Source organism: Panulirus ornatus, chromosome 20 (genome assembly GCF_036320965.1).
Source record: "Panulirus ornatus isolate Po-2019 chromosome 20, ASM3632096v1, whole genome shotgun sequence".
In the NCBI taxonomy this organism is placed as follows: domain Eukaryota; kingdom Metazoa; phylum Arthropoda; class Malacostraca; order Decapoda; family Palinuridae; genus Panulirus; species Panulirus ornatus.
The window spans coordinates 42061280-42088205 of NC_092243.1; the positions used below are offsets into that span (position 1 = coordinate 42061280).

General features: G+C 42.4%; 1 protein-coding gene across 1 annotated transcript in view; it reads left to right on the top strand.

The window, feature by feature from the left end:
- Mekk1 (mitogen-activated protein kinase kinase kinase 4) overlaps window positions 1–26926 on the top strand; it is a 1037736-nt gene that overhangs the window by 580226 nt on the left and 430584 nt on the right. The window contains exon 19 of the mRNA XM_071674802.1: window positions 17451–17564. Coding sequence (XP_071530903.1) covers window positions 17451–17564 — 114 coding nt within the window. The remainder of the gene's footprint in view (window positions 1–17450; window positions 17565–26926) is intronic.

The window sequence follows — 26926 nt, forward strand, 5'->3', positions numbered from 1 at the left end:
CTTCAAAATACTCACTCCATCTCCTTCTCACACCACCACTACTTGTTATCACCTCCCTATTAGCCTCCTTCACTGATGTTCCTATTTGTTCCCTTGTCTTATGCACTTTATTTACCTCTTTCCAAAACATCTTTTTATTCTCCCTAAAATTCAATGATACTCTTTCACCCCAACTCTCATTTGCCCTCTTTTTTACCTCTTGCACCTTTCTCTTGACCTTCTGCCTCTTTCTTTTATACATCTCCCTACTCATTTGCATTATTTCCCTGCAAAAATCGTCCAAGTGCCTCTTTCTTGTCTTTCTAATAATCTTATGTCTTCATCCCACCTCAGTTACCCTTTCTAATCTGCCTACCTCCCACGCTTCTCAAGCCACAAGCATCTTTTGCACAAGCCATTACTGCTTCCCTAAATACATCCCATTCCTCCCCCACTCCCCTTACATCCTTTGTTCTCACCTTTTTCCATTCTGTACTCAGTCTCTCCTGGTACTTCCTCAGGCAAGTCTTCATCCCAAGCTCACTTACTCTCACCACTCTCTTCACCCCAACATTCTCTCTTGTTTTCTGAAAACCTCTACAAATCTTCACCTTAGCCTCCACAAGATAATGATCAGACATCCCTCCAGTTGCGCCTCTCAGCACATTAACATCCAAAAGCCTCTTTCGCGTGACTATCAATTAACACATAATCCAATGACATTCTCTGGCCATCTCTCCTACTTACATACGTATACTTATGTATATCTTTCTTTTTAAACCAGGCATTCCCAATCACCAGTCTTTTTTCAGCACATAAATATACAAGCTCTTCACCATTTTCATTTACAACACTGACCACCGCATGTACACCAATTATTCCCTCAACTGCAACATTACTCACCTTTGCATTCAAATCACCCATCACTATAACCTGGTCTCATGCATCAAAACTACTAACACACTCACTCAGCTGCTCCCAAAACACTTGCCTCTCATGATCTTTCTCCTCATGCCCAGGTGCATATGCACCAATAATCACCCATCTCTCTCCATCCACTTTCAGTTTTACCCATATCAATCTAGAGTGTACTTTCTTGCACTTAATCACATATGCCCACCACTCCTGTTTCAGGAGTAGTGCTACTCCTTCCCTTGCTCTTGTTCTCTCACTAACCCCTGACTTTACTCCCAAAACATTTCCAAGCCACTCTTCCCCTTTACCCTTGAGCTTCATTTCACTCAGAGCCAAAACATCCAGGTTCCTTTCCTCAAACATACTACCTATCTCTCCTTTTTTCTCACATTGGTTACATCCACACACATTTAGACACCCCAATCTGAGCCTTCAAGGAGGATGAGCACTCCCCACATGTCTACTTCTTCTGTTTCCCCTTTTAGAAAGTTAAAATTCAAGGAGGGGAGGGTTTCTAGCCCCCGCTCATGTCCCCTTTAGTCGCCTTCTACGACACGTTAGGAAAGCATGGGAAGTATTCTTTCTCCCCTATCCCCAGGGATAGGGATATATATATTTTTTGCTTTGTCGCTGTCTCCTGCGTTTGCGAGGTAGCGCAAGGAAACAGACAAAAGAAATGGCCCAACCCACCCACATACACATGTATATACATACACGTCCACACACGCAAATATGCATACCCATACATCTCAATATACACATATATATACACACACAGACACATACATATATACCCATGCACACAATTCACACTGTCTGCCTTTATTCATTCCCATCGCCACCTCGCCACACATGGAATAACATCCCCCTCCCCCTCATGTGTGCGAGGTAGCGCTAGGAAAAGACAACAAAGGCCCCATTCGTTCACACTCAGTCTCTAGCTGTCATGCAATGATGCCCGAAACCACAGCTCCCTTTCCACATCCAGGCCCCACACAACTTTCCATGGTTTACCACAGACGCTTCACATGCCCTGATTCAATCCATTGACAGCACGTCGACCCCAGTATACCACATCGATCCAATTCACTCTATTCCTTGCCTGCCTTTCACCCTCCTGCATTTTCAGGCCCCAATCACTCAAAATCTTTTTCACTCCATCTTTCCACCTTCAATTTGGTCTCCCACTTCTCCTCGTTCCCTCCACCTCCAACACATATATCCTCTTGGTCAATATTTCCTCACTCATTCTCTCCATGTGCCCAAACCATTTCAAAACACCCTCTTCTGCTCTCTCAACCATGCTCGTTTTATTTCCACACATCTCTCTTTCCCTTACATTACTTACTCGATCAAACCACCTCACACCACATATTGTCCTCAAACATCTCATTTCCAGCACATCCACCCTCCTGTGCACAACTCTATCCATAGCCCATGCCTCGCAACCATACAACATTGTTGGAACCACTATTCCTTCAAACATACCCATTTTTGCTTTCCGAGATAATGTTCTCGACTTCCACACATTCTTCAAGGCTCCCAGGATTTTCGCCCTCTCCCCCACCCTATGATTCACTTCCGTTTCCATGGTTCCATCCGCTGCCAGATCCACTCCCAGATATCTAAAACACTTCACTTCCTCCAGTTTTTCTCCATTCAAACTTACCTCCCAGTTGACTTGACCCTCAACCCTACCGTACCAAATAACCTTGCTCTTATTCACATTTACTCTCAACTTTCTTCTTTCACACACTTTACCAAACTCAGTCACCAACTTCTGCAGTTTCTCACATGAATCAGCCACCAGCGCCATATCATCAGCGAACAACGACTGACTCACTTCCCAAGCTCTCTCATCCCCAACAGACTTCATACTTGCCCCTCTTTCCAAAACTCTTGCATTCACCTCCCTAACAACCCCATCCATAAACAAATTAAACAACCATGGAGACATCACACACCCCTGCCGCAAACCTACATTCACTGAGAACCAATCACTTTCCTCTCATCCTACATGTACACATGCCTTACATCCTTGATAAAAACTTTTCACCGCTTCTAATAACTTGCCTCCCAGCCTATATATTCTTAGTATCTTCCACAGAGCATCTCTATCAACTCTATCATATGCCTTCTCCAGATCCATAAATGCTACATACAAATCCATTTGCTTTTCTAAGTATTTCTCACATACATTCTTTAAAGCAAACACCTGATCCACACATCCTCTACCATACATACTATACATACATACATATATGCCCATACACGCACATATACATACATATACATACCAACATATCGATATATATACATATACATACACGGACAGAGTGAAAAAGATTTTGAGTGATCGGGGCCTGAACATGCAGGAGGGTGAAAGGCGTGCAAGGAATAGAGTGAATTGGAACAATGTGGTATGCCGGAGTCGACATGCTGTCAATGGATTGAACCAAGGCATGTGAAGCGTCTGGGGTAAACCATGGAAAGTTCTGTGGGGCCTGGATGTGGAAAGGGAGCTGTGGTTTGGGTGCATTATTACATGACAGCTAGAGACTGAGTGTGAACGAATGAGGCCTTTGTTGTCTTTTCCTAGTGCTACCTTGCACACATGAGGGGGGAGTGGGTTGTTATTTCATGTGTGGCGAGGTGGCAATGGGAATGAATAAAGGCAGACTATGAATTATGTACATGTGTATATATGTATATGTCTGTGTGTGTATATATATGTATACATTGAGATGTATAGGTATGTATATTTGCGTGTGTGGATGTGTATGTATATACATGCGTATGGGGGTGGGTTGGGCCATTCTTTCGTCTATTTCCTTGCACTACCTCGTTAACACGGGAGACAGCGACAAAGCAAAAGAAATAGATAATAAATATATAACACAGACATATACATAAGTACTCATGTACATATTCATACTTGCTTGCCTTCATCCATTCCTGTCACTACCCCTCCACAAAGGAAATAGTGTGGCTACCCCATGCTTCAGTGAGGTAGTGCCATGAAAACAGACGAAAAAATCCACATTCATTCACACTCAGTCTTTAGCTGTCATGTGTAATTCACCAAAACCACAGCTCCCTTTCCACATCTAGGCCCCTCAAAACTTTCCGCGGTTTACCCCAGATGCTTCACATTCCCTGGTTCAGTCCATCGACAGCACGTCAACCCCAGTATGCCACATCGTTCCAATTCACTCTATTCGTTGCATGCCTCTCACCCTCCTGTATATTCAGGCCCCAGTTGCTCAAAATCTTTTTCATTCCATCCTTCCACCTCCAATTTGGTCTCCCGCTTCCCCTTCTTCCCTTCACCTCTGACATGTATCCTCTTTGTCGGTTTTTCCTCGCTCATTTTCTCTATATATCCAAACCATTTCAACACACCTTCTTCTGCTCTCTCAACCACACTCTTCATTTCCACACATCTCTCTTATCCTTTCATTACATACCTGATCAGACCACCTCACACCACATATTGTCCTCAAACATTTCATTTCCAACACATCCACCCTCCTCTGTACAACCCTACCTATAGCCCATGTCTTGCAACCATGTAACATTGTTGGAACTACTATTCCTTCAAACATTCCATTTCTGCTCTCCGTTATTCTCTCCCACACATTCTTCATCCCTCCCAGAATCTTCGCCCCTCCCTTACCCTGTGACTCACTTCCGCTTTCATGGTTCCATCCACTGCTAAGTCCACTCCCAGATATCTAAGACACTTCACTTCCTCGAATTTCTCTATATTCAAACTTTTTTTTTTTTTCTTTTTTTTTTTTTTTTGCTTCGTCGCTGTCTCTCGCGTTTGCGAGGTAGCGCAAGGAAACAGACGAAAGAAATGGCCCAACCCACCCCCATACACATGTATATACATACGTTCACACACGCAAATATACATACCTACACAGCTTTCCATGGTTTACCCCAGATGCTTCACATGCCTTGATTCAATCCACTGACAGCACGTCAACCCCGGTATACCACATCGCTCCAATTTACTGTATTCCTTGCCCTCCTTTCACCCTCCTGCATGTTCAGGCCTCGATCACACAAAATCTTTTTCACTCCATCTTTCCACCTCCAATTTGGTCTCCCTCTTCTCCTCGTTCCCTCCCCTCCGACACGTATATCCTCTTGGTCAATCTTTCCTCACTCATTCTCTCCATGTGACCAAACCATTTCAAAACACCCTCTTCTGCTCTCTCAACCATGCTCTTTTTATTTCCACACATCTCTCTTACCCTTACGTTACTTACTCGATCAAACCACCTCACACCACACATTGTCCTCAGACATCTCATTTCCAGCACATCCATCCTCCTGCGCACAACTCTATCCATAGCCCACGCCTCACAACCATACAACATTGTTGGAACCACTATTCCTTCAAACATACCCATTTTTGCTTTCCGAGATAATGTTCTCGACTTCCACACATTCTTTAAGGCTCCCAGAATTTTCGCCCCCTCCCCCACCCTATGATCCACTTCCGCTTCCATGGTTCCATCCGCTGCCAGATCCACTCCCAGATATCTAAAACACTTCACTTCCTCCAGTTTTTCTCCATTCAAACTCACCTCCCAATTGACTTGACCCTCAACCCTACTGTACCTAATAACCTTGCTCTTATTCACATTTACTCTTAACTTTCTTCTTCCACACACTTTACCAAACTCAGTCACCAGCTTCTGCAGTTTCTCACATGAATTAGCCACCAGCGCTGTATCATCAGCGAACAACAACTGACTCGCTTCCCAAGCTCTCTCATCCCCAACAGACTTCATACTTGCCCCTCTTTCCAAAACTCTTGCATTCACCTCCCTAACAACCCCATCCATAAACAAATTAAACAACCATGGAGACATCACACACCCCTGCCGCAAACCTACATTCACTGAGAACCAATCACTTTCCTCTCTTCCTACACGTACACATGCCTTACATCCTCGATAAAAACTTTTCACTACTTCTAACAACTTGCCTCCCACACCATATATTCTTAATACCTTCCACAGAGCATCTCTATCAACTCTATCATATGCCTTCTCCAGATCCATAAATGCTACATACAAATCCATTTGCTTTTCTAAGTATTTCTCACATACATTCTTCAAAGCAAACACCTGATCCACACATCCTCTACCACTTCTGAAACCACACTGCTCTTCCCCAATCTGATGCTCTGTAGATGCCTTCACCCTCTCAATCAATACCCTCCAATATAATTTACCAGGAATACTCAACAAACTTTATTTTTTTTTATTATTATACTTTGTCGCTGTCTCCCGCGTTTGCGAGGTAGCACAAGGAAACAGACGAAAGAAATGGCCCAACCCCCCCCATACACATGTATATACATACGTCCACACACGCAAATATACATACCTACACAGCTTTCCATGGTTTATCCCAGACGCTTCACATGCCTTGATTCAATCCACTGACAGCACGTCAACCCCGGTATACCACATCGCTCCAATTCACTCTATTCCTTGCCCTCCTTTCACCCTCCTGCATGTTCAGGCCCCGATCACACAAAATCTTTTTCACTCCATCTTTCCACCTCCAATTTGGTCTCCCTCTTCTCCTCGTTCCCTCCACCTCCGACACATATATCCTCTTGGTCAATCTTTCCTCACTCATTCTCTCCATGTGCCCAAACCACTTCAAAACACCCTCTTCTGCTCTCTCAACCACGCTCTTTTTATTTCCACACATCTCTCTTACCCTTACGTTACTCTCTCGATCAAACCACCTCACACCACACATTGTCCTCAAACATCTCATTTCCAGCACATCCATCCTCCTGCGCACAACTCTATCCATAGCCCACGCCTCGCAACCATACAACATTGTTGGAACCACTATTCCTTCAAACATACCCATTTTTGCTTTCCGAGATAATGTTCTCGACTTCCACACATTCTTTAAGGCTCCCAGAATTTTCGCCCCCTCCCCCACCCTATGATCCACTTCCGCTTCCATGGTTCCATCCGCTGCCAGATCCACTCCCAGATATCTAAAACACTTCACTTCCTCCAGTTTTTCTCCATTCAAACTCACCTCCCAATTGACTTGACCCTCAACCCTACTGTACCTAATAACCTTGCTCTTATTCACATTTACTCTTAACTTTCTTCTTCCACACACTTTACCAAACTCAGTCACCAGCTTCTGTAGTTTCTCACATGAATCAGCCACCAGCGCTGTATCATCAGCGAACAACAACTGACTCACTTCCCAAGCTCTCTCATCCCCAACTGACTTCATACTTGCCCCTCTTTCCAAAACTCTTGCATTTACCTCCCTAACAACCCCATCCATAAACAAATTAAACAACCATGGAGACATCACACACCCCTGCCGCAAACCTACATTCACTGAGAACCAATCACTTTCCTCTCTTCCTACACGTACACATGCCTTACATCCTCGATAAAAACTTTTCACTGCTTCTAACAACTTTCCTCCCACACCATATATTCTTAATACCTTCCACAGAGCATCTCTATCAACTCTATCATATGCCTTCTCCAGATCCATAAATGCTACATACAAATCCATTATACCTCTGTACTTTGAGCACTCACTCTTATCCCCTTTGCCTTTGTACAATGGCACTATGCACGCATTCCGCCAATCCTCAGGCACCTCACCATGAGTCATACATACATTAAATAACCTTACCAACCAGTCAACAATACAGTCACCCCCTTTTTTAATAAATTCCACTGCAATACCATCCAAACCTGCTGCCTTGCCGGCTTTCATCTTCCGCAAAGCTTTTACTACCTCTTCTCTGTTTACCAAATCATTTTCCCTAACCCTCTCACTTTGCACACCACCTCGACCAAAACACCCTATATCTGCCACTCTATCATCAAACACATTCAACAAACCTTCAAAGTACTTTTTTATTTATCTATTTATTTTATTATGCTTTGTCGCTGCCTCCCGCATTAACGAGGTAGTGCAAGGAAACAGACAAAAGAATGGCCCCAACCCACCCACATACACATGTATATACACACACGTCCACACACACACACACACACACACACACACACCTACACATTTCAACATATACATATATTTACATACACAGACATATACACATATACACATGTACATAATTCATACTTGCTGCCTTTATCCATTCCTGGCCCCACCCCACCCCACAAGAAATAGCATCACCATCCCCTGTGTCTTAGAGGTAGCATGAGGAGACAAACACTGAAAGGCCTCATCCATTCACACTCATTCTGTAGCCATCATTTTTAATGCATCAGAACCACAGCTCCCTATCCACATCCAAGCCTCACAGACCTTTCCATGGTTTACCCCAAACATTACACATGCTCTGGTTCAGTCCATCATTAGCCCATTGTCCCCGATATACTACATCGTTCCAATTCATTCTATTCCATGCATGCCTTTTACTCTCCTGCATGTTCAAGCCTTCATTCTTCCATCTCCAATTTGATCTCTGGTCCTCCTTGTTTCTTCCATTTCAGACACATATGTCTTCTTTGTCATCCTTTCCTCATTCATTCTCTCCATGTGTTCAGACCATTTCAACACTCTTCTGCTCTTTCAGTCACATTCCTCTTTTACCTTTTCATTACTTACTAGATTAAACCACCTCACATCACATATTGTCTTCAAATATTTCATTTCCAATGCATCCACCCTTCACACCCACATATCTATAACTCATGCCTTGCAACCATATACTATTGTTGGACCTACTGTTCCTTAGACCATACCCATTTTTTCTCTTTGAGATAGTGTTCTCTCTCTCTCCAAACATTCTTCACCAGTCACAGAACCTTTTTCCCTTCCACCACGTCATGACTTACTTCTGCTCTCGTGGTTCCTTTAACTGCCAAGTCCACTCCCAGATATCTTAAACGCTTCACTTCCTCCAATTTTTCTCCACTCATACTTGCCTCCCAACTAACTTGTCCCTCAACCCTTCTGAACCTCATAACCTTGCTTTCATTTACATTTACTGAGTTTTCTAAGTTTTAGACACTCTTCCAAACTCATTCACCATCTTCTGTGGTTTCTCATTCAAATCAACCACAAGTGCTGTTTCATCAGCAAACAACAAAATGATTCACTTCCCAGGCCCTTTCTTTCCCCAGCAGACTTCATACTTGCCCCCTCTCTCCAAAACTCTTGTATTTCCTTCTCTCACCACTTCATCCATAGACAAATTAAACAATCTGCGCTGCAGACCAGTGTTCACTGGAAACCAATCACTTTCCTCTCTTTCTAATCATATATATGTCTCACACCCTTGATGAAAACTTTTCATTGCTTCTAGAAGTTTACCTCCACATAGATAGAGGGGAACATGGAGAACCGTGAGACTACATTAGAGATGAAACGATGGAGTGAGAAAGATTTTTAGTAATCGGGGCCTGAACATGCAGAAGGGTGAAAGGTGTGCACAGAATGGATTAGATTGGAACAGTGTTGCAAACTGGGGTCGACATGCCTTCATTGGACTGAATTAGGGCGTGTGAAATAAAGTTCAAGGTAAAGGGAAAGGATGATTTCGAAATGTCCTAGGAGTAAAGGCAGGGGTTGGTGGGAGGACAAGAGCTCAGGAAGGAGCAGCACTATTCTGACAGCACCTCCCCCTCCAGCAGCCCCTTCTAAGAGTAAATACTGTCACCTCAGCAAAGCTGACTGAAATAACTTATGTAACTTCTTTTTTTACTTTCTTAGGGTAAGTTACTGTCCCTTTTGTGGTGATGCTTTTGTCTCCATCAAATGCATAGCAGGGGTTATTCTTACAGGAATAAAAGCATTCATCCCCTGTTCCTCCAAGACAACCTCTTTATCCAATCCATGGTTCAATCATTCCTTTTCTAAGGCTTTTCAGGCAAGGGATCATGCATATCAGTCTTGGAAAAACTCTCCTTTCTCTGGCTCCTATTCAGCTTTTATCACTACCCATAATCACTGCAAGCACATTATCCGTGTGGTGAAGCGTTCTTTTCTTCAAAGGAAATGCAACTACCTCTCCTTGTCATCCACAAATAGGTCCTTCTGGTCTTTAGCTAAGGACATCTCTAACAACGTCCATCACTAACTTTCCTTCGCTTTTCTGTTGTGATAGTACTATATCTGTTTCTCCCATAGACAAAGCAACTCTCTCTTTGGTTCCTGTTTCTCCTCTAACTCCACCTTTGATGATCCTAATATTCCTTCACCCCCTGATGCTCCTCTTACTAATCCTAAGCCTCTTCCTGTAATCTCTTTTCAGGCTGTCCAAAAAGCACTTCTTTCTCTCAGCACAAGCATGGCTTATGATCATGATGGCATCCATCCCCATGTACTGAAAGACTGTGCCTCTGAACTTGCACGTGTGTTTGCTCGTCTGTTCCGTTTCTGTTTAAAAGCTAAAACTTTTCCTTCTCCATGGAAGCTTGCTTTGATACATCCCATACCTAAGAAGGATGACTGTTTTGACCCCTCTTACTGATGTCCTATTGCTTTGACATCTATGATTTCCAAAGTCTTTGAGTCCCTCCTTAACTTCCATATCCTTAAACATCTTGAAAATCTTAGTCTTCTCTTTGATCACCAGTATGGCTTCCATGAGGTGAAATCCACTGGTGATTTTCTTTCCTGTTTTACTAATGTCTGGTTATCATCCATGAAAGATTTTTGGGAGTTATATGTAGTTGTCCTTAACATAGCTAAGGCTTTTGACAGGGTTTGGCATTGGGTTCTCATCTCTAAGCTCCCTTCTTTTGGCTTCCCTCCTTCACTTTGCTCCTTCATATCTAGCTTCCTCTCTGGCCGATCTATCACCATGGTTGCTGATGGATCAGCCTCCCCCCTTTTTTCCATTTACAGCAGTGTCCCTCAAGGTTCTGTTCTGTCTCCTACACTTTTTCTCCTTTTTTCAACAATTTCATCCCCTCTAAAAGTAATTCAGTGCACTCATACACTGATGACTCAACACTGCATCCTTCAGTTCTGCTCCCTCTTCTCTCACTGAATCTACATCTTGTCTTGACACAGCCTTCTCAGTAAATTCAGAATTGGACAGGATATCTCAGTGGGTAGACAAACTCGTGTTAAGTTTAATGTCTCAAAGACCCAATTCCAACTCATCTTTCTGTCAAAAACTCCTGAAAAGTCTCATCTCTCCTTTGAAGGTTCTGTAACTCCACCTCTTGACTTAGTGAATGCCAACTCATCTTTCTGTCTAAAACTCCTGAAAAGTCTCATCTCTCCTTTGAAGGTTCTGTAATTCCACCTCTTGACTTAGTGAATGCATTTGCTTTTACTTTTATCACTGTGACATCCATTCTTAGAAACCTTACATTACATAAATAGCTAAGTCTGCCTGTAAGTAACTGGGTGTCCTGTTTAGATGTTGAATGCTTATCTTCCAATCAGTTGCTCCATTTATGTCCTTGTATGGAATACTGCTCTTATGTTTGGGATGGTTGTATCTCTGTATGCTTACTTGACAGAGTTGAGTCAAAAACAGTCTGACTTATATAGACTATCCCAGGGTTCACTTCCCTTCTTCTATAGGTATCTCTTTTGATTTTGCTCCTAGGAGCTAGCTGCTTGTGTGCCCCCAGCACTAGCTAGACCACACAATATTGGTCAAGCTGATACGTCGCATGATTATTGTTTGGCCATCAGCAACTCGGGTGGGCTGTTTTCTCTTTCCCTACATGTTGAAGCTTTGGAACTCTTTTCATATTGCTTCCAATAACTATGACCTGGCACATTTCTAAAGACAGGTTTTTCACATTCTTCAAAATTTGTAAATCCTTTCCCTTTTCTTTTCTGTTTCATAATTCTCTCTATATTTCAATTAAAGCCCAGACTTGATGTGGACTTTTGTCTGTGACTGGAGCCTTCTACATAAAAAAAAGAAAAGGAAGTAAATTCTTGATTGATGTGAGTAAAACTGAAAGTGGGTGGTAAGAGATTGGTGATTATTGTTTATGCACTTGGTCATGAGAAGAAAGATCATGGGAGGCAAGTGAGTGCAGCTGAGTGAGTGTGTCAGCAGTTTTGATATATGAGACTGGGTGTTAGTGATGGATGATGTGAATATAGATGTAAGTAATGTAGCAGTTAAGAGTATAATTGGGACACTTGAGGTATTCACCATTATCAGTGGAAATAATGAAGAGCTTGTGGAGTTGCTTGTTGATTGGGGATACCTTGTTTAAAGCAAGGGATATACACAAATATACATAAGTGAGTCGGAGAGATGGTCAGTGGGCATTAATACATTACATATTAAGTAATATAAATGTGAATAAGAGCAAGGTTATTAGGTACAGTAGGGTTGAGGGCCAAGTCAATTGGGAGGTGAGTTTGAATGGAGAAAAACTGGAGGAAGTGAAGTGTTTTAGATATCTGGGAGTGGATCTGGCAGCGGATGGAACCATGGAAGCGGAAGTGGATCATAGGGTGGGTGAGGGGGCGAAAATTCTGGGGGTCTTGAAGAATGTGTGGAAGTCGAGAACATTATCTCGGAAAGCAAAAATGGGTATGTTTGAAGGAATAGTGGTTCCAACAATGTTGTATGGTTGCGAGGCGTGGGCTATGGATAGAGTTGTGCGCAGGAGGATGGATGTGCTGGAAATGAGATGTTTGAGGACAATGTGTGGTGTGAGGTGGTTTGATCGAGTGAGTAACGTAAGGGTAAGAGAGATGTGTGGAAAAAAAAAGAGCGTGGTTGAGAGAGCAGAAGAGGGTGTTTTGAAGTGGTTTGGGCACATGGAGAGGATGAGTGAGGAAAGATTGACCAAGAGGATATATGTGTCGGAGGTGGAGGGAGCAAGGAGAAGAGGGAGACCAAATTGGAGGTGGAAAGATGGAGTGAAAAAGATTTTGTGTGATCGGGGCCTGAACATGCAGGAGGGTGAAAGGAGGGCAAGGAATAGAGTGTATTGGAGCGATGTGGTATACCGGGGTTGACGTGCTGTCAGTGGATTGAATCAAGGCATGTGAAGCGTCTGGGTAAACCATGGAAAGCTGTGTAGGTATGTATATTTGCGTGTGTGGACGTATGTATATACATGTGTATGGGGGGGGTTGGGCCATTTCTTTCGTCTGTTTCCTTGCGCTACCTCGCAAACGCGGGAGACAGCGACAAAGTATAAAAAAAAAAAAAAAAAAATTAATAGGCTTGTATAAGAGAGGTGATTGGATGTAAATATGATTAGAGGGGCAACTGATGGAATGTCTGGTTACTATCTTCTGGAGGTAAGGGTGATGATTTGTAGAGGTTTTTGAAGAAGAGGAAACAGTGTCAGGAAGAAAAGTGGTGAGAGTAAGTGAGCTTGGAAAGGAGAATAGAATAACAAAAGGTGAGAGTAAATGAAGCTAGGGGAGTGGGTGAGCAGTAGAAGGTATTTAGGGAAGCAGTGATGGCATGTGGAAGAGATGCATGTGGCATGCATAAGATGGGAGGTGGGTAGATTAGAAAGATTAGTGATTAGTGGGATGAAGAAGTAAAGTTGCTAGTGAAAGAGAAAATATAGTTTTTTGGGATGTATTTACGGAGAGGGAGTGTGAATGGTTGGGAGATGTATAAGAGAAAGCGACAGGAAATCAAGTGGAAAGTGCAAGTGTTTGAAAAAGAGGGTTGATGAGAGTTGAGGTAAGAGTATCATTAAACTAGGGAGAATAAAAAGATGTTGTGAAAGCAGGTTAGATAATATATGAAGGACAAGAGAACAAATGGGAACATCGGTGAAGGGGGCAAAAGGGAAAGTGATACCAGATAGAGATCAATTGAGGAAGAGATGGAGTGAGTATTTTGAAGGATTGTTAAATGTGTTTGTTGATATAGTGGCAGACGTAGGATGTTTTGTTATGGGTTGTCTGTGAAGTGAGAGAATCGTGAAGAGTGGTTTGTTGAAGAGAGAAGAGGTGTTGAAAGTCTTGTGCAAGATGAAATGCAGCAAGGCAGCTTGAATGGATGGTATTGCAGTTGAATTTATTAAGAAAAGGGGTGACTTTGTTGATTGGCTGGTAAGCATATTCAATATATGTATGGATCATGGTAAGGTGCCTGAGGACTGGCAGAATGCATGGATAATGGCAAAGAGGTTAGATGTGAGTGTTCAAACTACAGAGGTATAAGTGTGTTGAGTATACATGTTAAGTTTTATGGAATGGTATTGATCAAGAAGGGTGAAGGCATGTACAGAGCATCAGATTGGGAGGAGCAGTGTGGTTTCAGAAGTGGCAGGGATGTGTGAATCACTGTTTCCTTTAAAGAATGTTTGTGAGAAATACGTAGAAAAACAGATGGATTTGTATGTGATATTTAGTGATCTGGAGAAGGCATGTGATAGTGTTGATGGTGATTTTGAACCTAATGGTTCCTGTTCATGCATCACAGTTAGTAACACTTTTTGATTTGTTTTTCTAAGTTATCTTAATAGGTAACTATACATTACAGTAGTACTTATTTTTCTTCTAGCAAATACAATGAATTTTTTCATCAATAGATTTCCCTCGCATTTTACAAAGGTTCGTAGTATAATATTATCATTTTAATATTATACTTAATCGCTGTCTCCTGAGTCAGCGAGGTAGCACAAGGAAACAGATGAGGAATCGCCCAACCCACCCATATACACATGTATATACATAAACGCCCATACATGCACATATGCATACATATACATTTCAACGTATACATACATATACATACACAAACATATACATATATACACTTGTACATATTCACAGCTGCTGCCTTCATCCATTCCCATCGCCACCCTGCCATACATGAAATAGCATCCAGCGAGGTAGCGCCAGGAAAAGACAAAAAAGGCCACATTTGCTCACACTCAGTCTCTAACTTTCATGTGTAATGCACCGAACCCACAGTTTCCTTTCCACATCCAGGCCCCACACACCTTTCTATATTTTACCCCAGACACTTCACATGCCCTGGTTCAGTCCATTGACAGCACATCGACCCCAGTATACCACATCATTCTAATTCACTCTATTACTTGAATGCCTTTCACCCTCCTGTATGTTCAGGCCCTGATCGCTCAAAATCTTTTTCACTCCATCCTTCCACCTCCAGTTATCCCACTTCTCTTTGTTCCCTCCACCTCTGACACATGTATCCTCTTTGTCAATCTTTCCTCACTCATGCTCTCCATGTGTCCAAACCATTTTAACACTCCATCTTCAGATCTCTCAGTCACACTCTCTTTATTACCACACATCTCTCTTACCCTTTCATTACTTATCCAATAAAACCTCCTCACACGGCATATTGTCCTCAGGCATTTCATTTCCAACACATCCACCCTCTTCTGCACAACCCTATCTATATCCCATGCCTCGCAACCATATAACATTGTTGGAACCCCCATTCCTTCAAACATACACATTTTTGCTCTCTGAGATAACGTTCTTGCCTTCCACTCATTCTTCAACGCTCCCAGAACCTTTGCCCCCTCCCCCACCCTGTGACTCACTTCTGCTAACATTGCTCCATCTGCTGCTAAGTCCATTCCCAGATATCTAAAACACATCACTTCCTACAGTTTTTCTCAATTCAAACTTACCTCCCAATATACTTGTTCCTCAACCCTACTGAACCAAATAACCTTGCTCTTATTCACATTTACTTTCAACTTTCCTCTTTCACACATTTTACCAAACTCAGTCACCAACTTCTGCAATTTCTCACCCAAATCAGCCACCAGCGCTGTATCATCAGTGAACAACAACTGACACTATTCCCAAGCCCTCTCATCCACAGCAGACTGCATACCTGCCCCTTTTTCCAAAACTCTTGCATTCACCTCCCTAAGCACCCCATCCATAGACAAATTAACCAACCACGGAGACATCACACACCCCTGGGGCAAACCGACATTCACTGGAAACCAATCACTTTCCTCTCTTCCTACTTGTACACATGCCTTACATCCTTGGTAAAAACTTTTCGCTGCTTCTAGCAACTTCCCTCCCACACCATATACCTTTAAAACCTTCCACAAAGCATCTCTATCATCCCTATCATATGCCTTCTCCAGATCCATAATCTGTTTTTCTAAGTATTTCTCATTCATTTTCAAAGCATACACCTGATCCACACATCCTCTACCACTTCTGAAACCACACTGCTCTTCCCCAATCTGATGTTGTGTACATGCCTTTACCTCTCAATCGATATCCTCTCATATGATTTCCCACGAATACTCAACAAACCTATGCTTTTGTAATTTGAACACTCACCTTTACTCCCTTTGCATTTGTATAATGGCACTATGCACACATTGCGCCACTCCCCAGGCACTTCACCATGATCCATACATACATTGAATATCCTTACCAACCAATCAGCAGCACAGTCATCCCCTTTTTTAATAAATTCCACTGCAATACCATCCAAACCGCTGCCTTGCCAGCTTTCATCTTCCGCAAAGCTTTCACTACCTCTTCTCTCTTTATCAAATCATTCTCCCTGACCCTTGTGCTTTGCATACCAACCCGAGCAAAACACCCTATATCTGCCACTCTATCATCAAACACATTCAACAAACCTTTAAAATACTCACTCCATCGTCTCACTTCATCACTACTTGCTGTTACCTCCCCATTAGCCCCTTCACTGATGTTCCCATTTGTTCTCGTCTTACGTACTTTATTCACCTCCTTCCTAAAACATCTTTTTATTTTCCCTAAAATTTAATGATACTCTCTCACCTCAACTCTCATTTGCCCTCTTTTTCACCTCTAGCACCTTTCTCTTGACCTCCTGCCACTTTCTTTTATACATCTCCCAGTCCTTTGCACTACTTCCCTACAAAAATCATCCAAAAGCCTTTGTCTTCTCTTTCACTAACAGTCTTACTTCTTCATCTGACCACTCACTACCCTTTCTAATCATCCCACCTCCCACCTTTCTCATGCCACATGCATGTTTTGCACAAACCATCACTGCTTCCCTAAATACATCCCATTCCTGCCCCACTCCCCTTACGTCATTTGCTCTCACTTTTTGCCATTCTGCACTCAATCTCTCCTGGTACTTCCTCTCACAAGTCTCCTTTCCAAGCTCACTTACTCTCACCACTCTCTTCTCCCCAACATTCTCTCTTCTTTTCTGAAAACCTCTACAAATCTTCACCTTCGCCTCCACAAGATAGTGATAATACCACTCATTGTTGTGTTGGATAGCATTATGTTTTCAGTATATTCCATAAGTTCTAGTAATTTATCGATAATAATTCCTAAATCTTTGATGTTACATTCACTTTCAATTTCTGTTTCTGCAAGGCCTTTGTATGCTGGCACTGATTTATTGTTAATTGTGCCTTGACATATTTGTTTAATTTTTCTTCATCAAATTCCATTTGAATCTTTTCTGCCCAATTGTATATGGTATTCCAGTAATTTTGCATTTTTTCTTGGTCTTCCTCATGGATATACACATGTTGTTTTGGAAGAGTATTTGGTTGTGATGCAATTTTTTTTTTTAAAGTTTATGACTTCTTTGACAGGTCATCATCTTCATCATCTATGATCTTTATGCCAGCAGAGCGATCATTATCTACACAGTCCTCCCAGAGTGATTATTCTCCTGCTGTAGATGTAATGGATAGCCCACCCATAAGGTATGCAAAGAAATATCATTTGAATTTTGATAGTTTGTGGAAGTATGCTGTAATTTTCTTTTCATTTATATTTATGATTTTCTTTACCGATTTTTAAACAGTTGAAATAAATTAAGTGGTCTGAAGTATTTCTTTGATAAAAAAGATGGAATATAAGAAGGAGCCAGGTAAGGATTGCTTATCCTCCTTGAAGGTTCAGGCTGGGTTGTCTGAGTGAGTGTGGATATAGCCAACCAAGATGAACAGAGACAAGAGACAGGTAATATGATTGAAGAAAGGAACCTGGATATTCTAACTCTGAGTGAAATAAAGCCAGGTGAAGGAATGGTTTGGAAATGTTTTAAGGATAAAGACAAGGGTTAGTGAGAAGGCAAGAGCTCAGGAGGGAAGCACTGCTGCTGAAGCAAAAGTTGTGGGATTGTGTGAGAGTGAGAAAGTGAGCCCCAAACTGATGTGGGTAAAAATGAAAGTGGAGATGGGTGATTCATGCACCTAGCCATGAGAAGAAACATGATGAAAGGAAAGTGTTTTGGGAGCAGTTGAGTGAGTGTGTTAGCAATTTTGATGTAAGAGACCAGGTATTAGTGATGGTTGATTTGATATGAAAGTGAGTATTTTTGTGACAGTTGAGGGTATGATAAGGAACTTGTGGTATTCAGCAAGGAGACTGAAAAAAGTGAACAGCTTGTGGACTTGTGTGATGAAAAAAGGACATGTCTGGGAATGCCTGGTTTAAAAAGAGGGATATACACAAGTATATGCAAGTGAGAAGGAAAAATTGTAAGTGGGCATTGTTGGATCACATGCTTATTGATAGACATGTGAATGTGTTGAGAGGGGCAGCTTGTGGGATGTCTGATCATTACCTGGTGGAGGCAAAGATGAAGGTTTGTAGAGGTTTTTGAAAAAGAGGAAACTTAGAAAAGAGACCTCTGTGAAGAAATACCTGGAGAGATTGAGGGAAGAATGACAAAAGATGAAAGTACATGAAGATAGGGTATTGGATGAGGAATGAGAGGTATTTAGGGAAGCAGTGTTGGTGCATTCAGGAAAAGTGTGTAACATACAGAAGGTGGGAGGTGGGCAGGTGAGAAAGGGTAGTGAGTGGTTGGTTGATGAAGCACAATTGCTTGTGAAAGAGGAAAGATAGGTGTATGGGCAATACTTACAGGTGAAATGTGCAAGTGATTGAGATATTTACCGGTGAAAACAGCCGCAGGCCAAGAGGAAGATGGAGGGGTTGAAAAAGAGGGCAAATGGGAGGTGGATCGAGTATCAGTAAAGTTCAGGAAGAATAAGATGTTTTGGAAGGAGTTTGATAGTGTGAGAAAAACAAAAGAACTAATAGGAAACAAACAGTGATGAGGTAAAAAGATGTCGTGAGTACTTTGAAGGATTGTTGAATGTGTTTGATGATAGGGTAGTTGTAGTTGGGTGTTTGGATTGGGAAGTTTTGGAAAGTGAGAGAGTCTTAAAGATTGGTTTGATGAAAGCCAACCTTGTTTAAGATGAAATGTGGCAATGCAGTTGGAGTGGATGGTATTGCAATTGAATTTCTTAAGAAAAGAATTGTAGTGAGTACTTTGAAGGATTGTTGAGTGTGTTTGATGATAGGGTAGTTGGAGTTGGGTGTTTGGATTGGGGAGCTTTGGAAAGTGAGAGAGTCTTAAAGATTGGTATAATGAAAGCCAGCCTTGCTTAAAATGAAATGTGGTAAGGCAGTTGGAGTGGATGGTATTGCAATTGAATTTCTTAAGTAGGGGAGTGACTGGATTGTCAGTGGGTTAAATAGGATTTTTATAGTATGTATGGATCATGGTGAAGTCCCTGAAGATTGGCAGAATGCATTAGTAGTGCCATTGTTTAAAGACAAGGGGGATGAAGGCGACTTCGAATTACAGAGGTATTAGTTTGTTAAGTTTACCTGTTAAGCTGGATGCATGATTAGTGATTGAGAGGGTGGTGGCATACACAGAGCTTCAAATTGGGAAGGAAAAATGTAATTTCAGGAAAAGAGCATCAACTTGGGGAGGAGCAATGTGGTTTCAGAAGTGGTGGAAGATGTATTCATCAGGTGTTTGCTTTGAAGGATGCGAGTGAGAAGTACTTGGAAAAGCAGATGGATTTGTATGTGGCATTTATGGATCTGGAAAAGGCATATGATAGGGTTGATTGAGATGCTTTGTGAAAGATTTTGAGAATATATGGTATGAGAGATAAGAAAAAAGAGAGATAGGTAGTATGTCTTAGGAAAGGAACCTGGATGTTTTATCTCTGAGTGAAAAGGAGCTCAAGGTTAAAGGGGAAGCATGGTTTGGGAATGTCCTAGGAGTAAAGTCAGGGGTTGGTGAGAGGACAAGATCAAAGGAAGGAGTAGCACTACTGCTGAAGCTGGAGTTGTGGGAGTATGTGATAGAGTGTAAGAAAGTAAACCCTAGATTGATATGGGTAAAATTGAAAGTGGACAGAGAGAGATGGGTAATTATTGGTGCCTATGCACCTGGTCATGAGAAGAAAGATCATGAGAGGTAAGTGTTTTTGGAGCAGCTGAATGAGTGTGTTAGTAGCTTTGATGCATGAGACTGGGTTATAGTGATGGATGATTTGAATGCAAAGGTGAGTAATGTGGCAGTTGAGGGTATAATTGGTGCACATGGGGTGTTTCGTGTTATAAATGGCAATTGTGAAAAGCTTGTAGATTTGCGTGCTGAAAGAGGAATGATGATTGGGAATACCTGGTTTAAAAAGAGAGATATACATAAGTATACTTATGTAAGTAGGAGAGGTGGCCACAGAGTGTTATTGGATTATGTTTTAATTGAAAGGCGTGTGAAAGAGAGGCTTTTAGATGTTAATGTTCTGAGATGAGCAACTAGAGGGATGTCTGATCAGTATGTTGTGGAGGCGAATGTGAAGATTTGTAGTGGTTTTCAGAAAAGAAGAGAGAATCTTGGGGTGAAGAGAGAGGTGAGAGTAAGTGAGCTTGGAAAGGAGACTTGTCTGAGGAAGTAACTGGAGAGATTGAGTGCAGAGTGGCAAAAGGTGAGAGCAAATGACGTAAGAGGAGTGGGGGAGGAGTGGGATTTATTTTGGAAAGTAGTGATGGTTTGTGCAAAAGATGCTTGTGGCAGGAGAAAGGTGGGAGGTGGGCAGATTAGAAAGGGTAGTGAGTGGTGGGATGAAGAAGTAAGATTGTTAATGAAAGAGAAGAGAGAGTCATTTCGACAATTTTTGCAAGTTAGTAGTGCAAATGACTGGAAGATGTATAAAAGAAAGAGGCAGGAGGTCAAGAGAAAGGTGCAAGTGGTGAAAAATAGGGCAAAATGAGAGTTGAGGTGAGAGGGTATCATTAGATTTTAGGGAGGATAAAAAGATGTTTTGGAAAGAGGTAGATAAAGTGCATAAGATATGGGAACATCGGTGAAGGGGGCTAATGGGGAGGTGATAACAAGTAGTGGTGAAGTGAGGAGATGGAGTGAGTATTTTGAAGGTTTGTTGAAAAAGGTGCCTCGCCACACATGAAATAACATCCCCCTCCCCCCTCATGTGTGCGAGGTAGCGCTAGGAAAAGTCAACAAAGGCCCCATTCGTTCACACTCAGTCTCTAGCTGTAATGTAATAATGCACCGAAACCACAGCTCCCTTTCCACATCCAGGCCCCACACAACTTTCCATGGTTTACCCCAGACGCTTCACATCCCCTGGTTCAATCCATTGACAGCATGTCGACCCCGGTATACCACATCGTTCCAATTCACTCTATTCCTTGCACGCGTTTCACCCTCCTGCATGTTCAGGCCCCGATCACTCAAAATCTGTTTCACTCCATCTTTCCACATATAATTTGGTCTCCCACTTCTCCTCGTTCCCTCCACCTCTGACACATATATCCTCTTTGTCAATCTTTCCTCTCTCATTCTCTCCATGTGACCAAACCATTTCAAAACACCCTCCTCTGCTCTCTCAACCGCACTCTTTTTATTTCCACACATCTCTCTTACCCTTACATTACTTACTCGATCAAACCACCTCACACCACATATTGTCCTCAAACATCTCATTTCCAGCACATCCACCCTCCTGCGCACAACTCTATCCATAGCCCACGCCTCGCAACCATACAACATTTTTGGAAACACTATTCCTTCAAACATAGCCATTTTAGCTTTCGGAGATAATGCTCTCGACTTCCACACATTCTTCAATGCTCCCATAATTTTCGCCCCCTCCCCCACCCTATGATTCACTTCCGCTTCCATGGTTCCATCCGCTGCCAGATCCACTCCCAGATATCTAAAACACTTTCTTTCCTCCAGTTTTTCTCCATTCAAACTTACCTCCCATTTGACTTGACCCTCAACCCTACTGTACCTAATAACCTTGCTCTTATTCACATTTACTCTTACCTTTCTTCTTTCACACACTTTACCAAACTCAGTCACCAGCTCCTGCAGTTTCTCACATGAATCAGCCACCAGCGCTGTATCATCAGCGAACAACAACTGACTCACTTCCCACGCTCTCTCATCCACAACAGACTGCATACTTGCCCCTCTTTCCAAAACTCTTGCATTCACCTCCCTAACAACACCATCCATAAACAAATTAAACAACCAGGGAGACATCACACACCCCTGCCGCAAACCTACATTCACTGAGAACCAATCACTTTCCTCTCTTCCTACACATACACATGCCTTACATCCTCAATAAAAACTTTTCACTGCTTCTAACAACTTGCCTCCCACACCATATGTTCTCTATACCTTCCGCAGAGCATCTCTATCAACTCTATCATATGCCTTCTCCAGATCCATAAATGCTACATACAAATCCATTTGCTTTTCTAAGTATTTCTCACATACATTTTTCAAAGCAAACACCTGATCCACACATCCTCTACCACTTCTGAAACCACACTGCTCTTCCCCAATCTGATGCTCTGTACATGCCTTCACCCTCTCAATAAATACCCTCCCATATAATTTACCAGGAATACTCAACAAACTTATACCTCTGTAATTTGAGCACTCACTCTTTTCCCCTTTGCCTTTGTACAATGGCACTATGCAAGCATTCTGCCAATCCTCAGGCACCTCACCATGAATCATACATACATTAAATAACCTTACCAACCAGTCAACAATACAGTCACCCCCTTTTTTAATAAATTCCACTGCAATACCATCCAAACCTGCTGCCTTGCCGGCTTTCATCTTCCGCAAAGCTTTTACTACCTCTTCTCTGTTTACCAAATCATTTTCCCTAACCCTCTCACTTTGCACACTACCTCCATCCCTACAAATCTTCACCTTCGCCTCCACAAGATAATGATCAGACATCTCTCCAGTTGCACCTCTCAGCACATTAACATCCAAAAGTCTCTCTTTCACGCGCCTATCAATTAACACGTAATCCAATAATGCTCTCTGGCCATCTCTCCTACTTATATACATATACTTATGTATATCTTGCTTTTTAAACCAGGTATTCCCTCACTCATTCTCTCCATGTGACCAAACCATTTCAGAACACCCTCTTCTGCCCTCTCAACCACACTCTTTTTATTTCCACACATCCCTCTTACCCTTACATTACTTACTCGATCAAACCACCTCACACCACATATTATCCTCAAACATCTCATTTCCAGCACATCAACCATCCTGCGCACAACTCTATCCATGGCCAGCGCCTCGCAACCATACAACATTGTTGGAACCACTATTCCTTCAAACATACCCATTTTTGCTTTCGGAGATAATGTTCTCGACTTCCACACATTCTTCAAGGCTCCCAGAATTTTCGCCCCCTCCCCCACCCTATGATTCACTTCCGCTTCCATGGTGCCATCCGCTGCCAGATCCACTCCCGATATCTAAAACACTTTACTTCCTCCAGTTTTTCTCCATTCAAACTTACCTCCCAATTGACTTGACCCTCAACCCTACTGTACCTAATAACCTTGCTCTTATTCACATTTACTCTTAACTTTCTTCTGTCATACACTTTACCAAATTCAGTCACCAGCTTCTGCAGTTTCTCACATGAATCAGCCACCAGTGCTGTATCATCAGCGAACAACAACTGACTCACTTCCCAAGCTCTCTCATCCACAACAGACTGCATACTTGCCCCTCTTTCCAAAATTCTTCCATTCACCTCCCTAACAACCCCATCCATAAACAAATTAAACAACCATGGAGACATCACACACCCCTGCCGCAAACCTACATTCACTGAGAACCAATCACTTTCCTCTCTTCCTACACGTACACATGCCTTATATCCTCGATAAAAACTTTTCACTGCTTCTAACAACTTGCCTCCCACACCATGTATTCTTAATACCTTCCACAGAGCATCTCTATCAACTCTATCATAAGCTTTCTCCAGATCCATAAATGCTACATACAAATCCATTTGCTTTTCTAAGTATTTCTCACACACATTCTTCAAAGCAAACACCTGATCCACACATCCTCTACCACTTCTGAAACCACACTGCTCTTCCCCAATCTGATTCTCTGTACATGCCTTCACCCTCTCAATCAATACCCTCCCATATAATTTACCAGGAATACTCAACAAACTTATACCTCTGTAATTTGTAATTTGTACAATGGCGCTATGCAAGCATTCCAACCATCCTCAGGCACCTCACCATGAATCATACATACATTAGATAACCTTACCAACCAGTCAACACTACAGTCACCTCCTTTTTTAATAAATTCCACTGCAATACCATCCAAACCTGCTGCCTTGCCGGCTTTAATCTTCCGCAAAGCTTTTACTACCTCTTCTCTGTTTACCAAATCATTTTCCCTAACCCTCTCACTTTGCACACCACCTCGACCAAAACACCCTATATCTGCCACTCTATCATCAAGCACATTCAACAAACCTTCAAAATACTCACTCCATCTCCTTCTCATGTCACCACTACTTGTTATCACCTCCTCATTAGCCCCTTCCTGAAGTTCCCATTTGCTCCCTTGTCTTACGCACTTTATTTACCTCCTTCCAAAACATCTCTAAAATTTAATGATACTCTCTCACCCCAACTCTCATTTGCCCTCTTTTTCACCTCTTGCACCTTTCTCTTAGCCTCCTGCCTCTTTCTTTTATATATCTCCCACTCATTTGCATTTTTTCCCTGCAAAAATCATCCAAATGCCTCTCTCTTCTCTTTCACTAATAATCTTACTTCTTCATCCCACCACTCACTACCGTATCTAATTTGCCCACCTCACACGCTTCTCATGCCACAAGCATCTTTTGCGCAAGCCATCACTGCCTCCCTAAATACATCCCATTCCTCCCCCACTCCCCTTACCTCCTCTGTTCTCACCTTTTTCCATTCTGTACTCAGTCTCTCCTGGTACTTCCTCACACAAGTCTCCTTCCCAAGCTCACTTGCTCTCACCACTCTTTTCACCCCAACATTCACTCTTCTTTTCTGAAAACCTCTACAAATCTTCACCTTCACCTCCACACGATAATGATCAGACATCCCTCCAGTTGCACCTCTCAGCGCATTAACATCCAAAAGTATCTCTTTTGCGCGCCTATCAATTAACACGTAATCCAATAACGCTCTCTGGCCATCTCTCCTACTTACATACGTATACTTATGTATATCTCGCTTTTTGAACCATGTATTCCCAATCACCAGTCCTTTTTCAGCACCTAAATGTACAAGCTCTTCACCATTTCCATTTACAACACTGAACACTCCATGTATACCAATTATTCCCTCAACTGCCACTTTACTCACCTTTGCATTCAAATCACCCATCACTATAACCCGGTCTTGTGCATCAAAACCACTAACACTCTCATTCAGCTGCTCCCAAAACACTTGCCTCTCATGATCTTTCTTCTCATGCCCAGGTGCATATGCACCAATAGTCACCCATCTCTCTCCATCAACTTTCAATTTTACCCATATCAATCTAGCGTTCACTTTCTTACACTCTGTCACATACTCCCACAACTCCTGTTTCAGGAGTAGTGCTACTCCTTCCCTTGCTCTTGTCCTCTCACTAACCCCTAACTTTACTCCCAAGACATTCCCAAACCACTCTTCCCCTTTACCCTTGAGCTTCCTTTCATTCAGAGCAAAAACATCCAGGTTCCTCTCCTCAAACATACTACCTATCTCTCCTTTTTTTCTCATCTTGGTTACATCCACACACATTTAGACACCCCAATCTGAGCCTTCGAGGAGGATGAGCACTCTCCGCGTGACTCCTTCTTCTGTTTCCCCTTTTAGAAAGTTAAAATGCAAGGAGGGGAGGGTTTCTGACCCCCCGATCCCATCCCCTTTAGTCGCCTTCTACGACAGGGAAGTATTCTTTCTCCCCTATCCCCAGCGATAATATATATTTATTTATTTATTTTGCTTTGTCGCTGTCTCCCGCGTTAGTGAGGTAGCGCAAGGAAACAGACGAAAGAATGGCCCAACCCACCCACATACACATGTATATACATACACGTCCACACACGCAAATATACATACCTATACATCTCAATGTACACATAGATATATACACACACAGACATATACATATATACACATGTACATAATTCATACTGTCTGCCTTTATTTGTTCCCATCGCCACCCTGCCACACATGGAATAACAACCCCCTCCCCCCTCATGTGTGCGAGGTAGCGCTAGGAAAAGACACCAAAGGCCCCATTCATTCACAATCAGTCTCTAGCTGTCATGTAATAATGCACCGAAACCACAGCTCCCTTTCCACATCCAGGCCCCACACAACTTTCCATGGTTTACCCCAGACGCTTCACATGCCCTGGTTCAATCCATTGACAGCACGTCGACCCTGGTATACCGCATCGTTCCAGTGCACTCTATTCCTTGCATGCCTTTCACCCTCCTGCATGTTCAGGCCCCGATCACTCAAAATCTTTTTCAATCCATCTTTCCACCTATAATTGGTCTCCCACTTCTCTTCGTTCCCTCCACCTCTGACACATATATCCTCTTTGTCAATCTTTGTCAATGTGTTTGATGATACAGTGGCAGATATAGGGTGTTTTGGTTGAGGTGGCGTGCAAAGTGAGAGGGTTAGGGAAAATGATTTGGTAAACAGAGAAGAGGTAGTAAAAGCTTTGCGGAAGATGAAAGCCGGCAAGGCAGCAGGTTTGAATGGTATTGCAGTGGAATCTATTAAAAAAGGGGGTGACTGTATTGTTGACTGGTTGGTAAGGTTATTTAATGTATGTATGACTCATGGGGAGGTGTCTGAGGATTGGCGGAATGCGTGCATAGTGCCATTGTACAAAGGCAAAGGGGATAAGAGTGAGTGCTCAAATTACAGAGGTATAAGTTTG